A 3247-nucleotide genomic window follows, 5' to 3' on the forward strand; every position below is an offset into this window, starting at 1 on the left:
CTTGCATAAATGGACATCAATATGAGGAAACATTAATGACAGATCAAGTTAAATATGTAGGCCTACTGTATCTATGCTGCAAAATATTACCCCTATATTGTTTTCTTTGCTCTTAGCAGTGTGCTTTTGTTCCTTAAACGTTTTTACTGTACTAGTTGTACTGATGGTGTTGTGCAAATGTTAACTGTTTCTACTGATTACATGTATTGTTAGTTTGCCGTGACGTGTGCCGTTGTGTCTGCCTCTGTGTCTTTTTGGCAGGATGTTATTGTAAAAGAGAATGTGTTCTCAATAACCTACCTGGTAAAATAAAGGAAATAAATAAATAAATAAAAATCTAACTGCTGAAATAAGCACAACCATTGTAAAAATCAAGTACATATACAAACAACAAAGTATGTTCATTGTGTTAAAAACGTAATGAGAGTTGGAGCTCTCCTCACAGGTCAAATCATGAGCATTGTCTAGATACTTCCCAACTTTAACTATATATAAAACTCAGAATTCTGTTTCTAATTTTGGTCAATTTGAAACCATATATGAGGGGATCGATAATTGGAGGAATGAAGAGAAATTCTATCGCCATGAAGTTCTGGACGCTTTGTGACAACTCTTTGGTGCCAAATCGCATATACATTAAATCAAAAAACAAAGAAACAACAACATTGAATAATGAAAATAAATGTGGCACACATGTTTGCATAAACTTCATCCTGTTCTCTTTGGATGTTACGCATGTTTTGATCAGATACACATAAGACCAAACAACAAAAACAGCATGGATTAAATAAAAACTAATGCTAAAATATGGAATAATATTGTTTGTTGTGGAGGCAGAGCAAGATAGTTTACCAATGAACCAATTAGCACAGTAGATCTTTGGTATGTGTGAGCCACATAACCTTGATCTCATTGTTGTTATTGTGCTCATGAACATCAAATAAAGGGGTACAAGCCAGGCCAAAAAGACTAACAGACCAACCCTTTGTTTAGTCATAACAGAGTTGTACACCAGAGGTCGACATATAGCCACATATCTGTCATAGGCCATCAGAGCTAGAATTGAGAAATCACCACAAGCTGAGGAGTATATCACAAAACTCTGTAGCAGGCATCCAGCATAAGAGATGACATGAGAAGGAGACAGTAGATCCATGAGGAATTTGGGGTAAAATCCTGAAGTCCCATAAAGTCCATTGATGCACAGATTACACAGGAAGATGTACATGGGCTCATGAAGGCTTTTATCCACAATGACAGTAACAATGAGAGTCACATTTACCAGCCAAATCACGCAGTAACATAATAAAGTGAGAGAGAAGAGGGTCAATCTGTGGTTCGCTGTGCCATTTAACCCTGACAGAGTAAACACAGTTATAACTGAGACATTATCCATCATATTGAAAACTTTACAGTTTGCTTTGTCGTCAATCTAATTCCACAACAACAGCCCTCTATAGATAGAAAATTGCATTTGACCTAACCTACCAAGTTGCTGGAGAAGAAGTGGTCTCGCCCTCCCTTTCATGGTGTGTTTTCATTCTACCATTTGTTTATATCCTCTCACAGCAGCAACAACCAATGAGTTGGTTCTGATGGGAATTCAAACAATTCAATCAGTAAGCTGGAATGAGTTGGAGAAAACTGTCCAAATCATAGCGCTTGACTTTTAGGTTCATTGAAGAGCAATCAGTCTAAATGACTATGTAAATCCTATAAGCTTTTCATGCTATGTGGAGTTGTTTGTTCTAGTAGAAGACAACCATTTCTGGTCAACGCTCGTCATCTTGATCACAAACCGATGGGTCCAGCACTTGCAAACGTGATTCACAACCACTTTCAAGCTAAAACGGCTGGTGTTCTATGTAGACAGTAAAATGATAGTAAAATGATGATGACAATAGCGGGAGTGAGTGTTACTCCCCATTTCAGAATTCTATGTTCCCTGTGTAGAAAACATTTTCAAAGCCCCTCTGTCTTGTCATATTCTTTAAAGCTACACCATGTAACCATTTTCATGAAAAAATATTGCCTAATTTTCAATCAAAGTAATGTGTTTGGGCTGAACAAGAGAAAATGTATCCATCAGTGATGCATGAGACCCTGGTTTGGCCTACTCCAGCCCCTGTTATTGGGAAGTACCTGCGGCGGTAAACTTCTTGGCACACAGGAAGTGATGTGTTTTATGAATTAAAGTTACTAAAGCTGCAGAAAACAACAATTCCATGTGGTTGCACCGGCTTCTTTATTAACACTAGCCGTGCATCTGTTTGATGAACAAACTCCAACCAATGCTATTTAACGCTTTGGTTGCAGATTTTCCTCTGCCTCTGAGCATCCTGGATTAACCTCCTCAAGAGATGGATCGCGCCAGTGCGTCTGGGCTCAGCCCTTGCCACCACACTGCGGGAAGAGGTCCAGTTCGGTGAGCAGCTCTCCCCCCTTCGGCAGCAGGACCAGTGGATGTCTTCTCCCCGACCCAAGGCTGTACCAACGTGATCTATCATGACATACACACTCCCCCCAGAGTGATAGTGAGGCAGCGGCCCTACCAGATACCTGAGGCACGGCGACAAGCCATGGAGGAGGAGGTGGAGTGTATGAGGCAGCTAGGAGTCATTGAGGAGTCCAGGAGCCCTTGGTTTAGCCCTGTCGTGATGGTGCCGAAGCAGCACCCCCCCCCCACTTCTGCAATGACTTCCAGCAGCTGAAAAAGGTCCATGTTTGACAGCTACCCCAAGCCCCGGGTGGATGAGCTGATCTAGCAGGTAAGGCCGGCTTCCTTTCCACTCTGGACCTAACAAAGAGTTATTGGCAGGTGCCCACAGCCCGTGAAAAGACATCCTTTAGCACCTCCAGCGGCCACTGGCAGTACTGGGTGCTTCCCTTTGGCCTCCATGGAGCCTCTGTCATTTTCCAGCATATGATGGACATCATCCTCGAAAGTACACACCGGTCTACCTAGACGATGTCGTCAACCACTCGGAGGACTAAGGGGAACACTTTGTTTGGCTCCAGGCAGTCCTAGAGGAGCTAAAGCGGGAAGGGCGCAACCTTCCAAACCAGCTAAACGCTTGGGGGGGTGGACTGTAATGGTGGAGCCTCCCAGACCATGTCAGCATTGATGATGAGGCACACCTGCATCCCATCAAGCCTCATCACCGCTTCTATAAGGGACAGGGCTCTGGCAGGTCAGGGTGGAGATAACACAGCATTACGAATGAGACATGTTGCCTTATATTTTTCT

The 3247-nt window shown here is 42.8% G+C and overlaps 1 protein-coding gene across 1 annotated transcript; it reads right to left on the reverse strand.

Moving 5' to 3' along the window:
- Nucleotides 1–481: 481 nt before the first annotated feature.
- LOC139650089 (olfactory receptor 7C1-like) lies at nucleotides 482–1399 on the reverse strand. Its single transcript, XM_071526644.1, has one exon. It carries the CDS (start codon nucleotides 1397–1399, stop codon nucleotides 482–484), a length of 918 nt encoding a protein of 305 aa, XP_071382745.1.
- Between the last annotated feature and the right edge of the window lie 1848 nt (nucleotides 1400–3247).

This window comes from Centroberyx affinis, unplaced genomic scaffold, assembly GCF_046629955.1.
Source record: "Centroberyx affinis isolate AG114_WGS23_722 - 3 ecotype Tasmania unplaced genomic scaffold, CSIRO-AGI_Caff_v1 ptg001437l_1, whole genome shotgun sequence".
Classification (NCBI taxonomy): Eukaryota; Metazoa; Chordata; class Actinopteri; order Beryciformes; family Berycidae; genus Centroberyx; species Centroberyx affinis.

Coding starts and splice junctions, on each gene's coding strand:
- LOC139650089 (XM_071526644.1), bottom strand. CDS start 1,399: ATGATGGATAATGTCTCAGTTATAACTGTGTTTACTCTGTCAGGGTTA.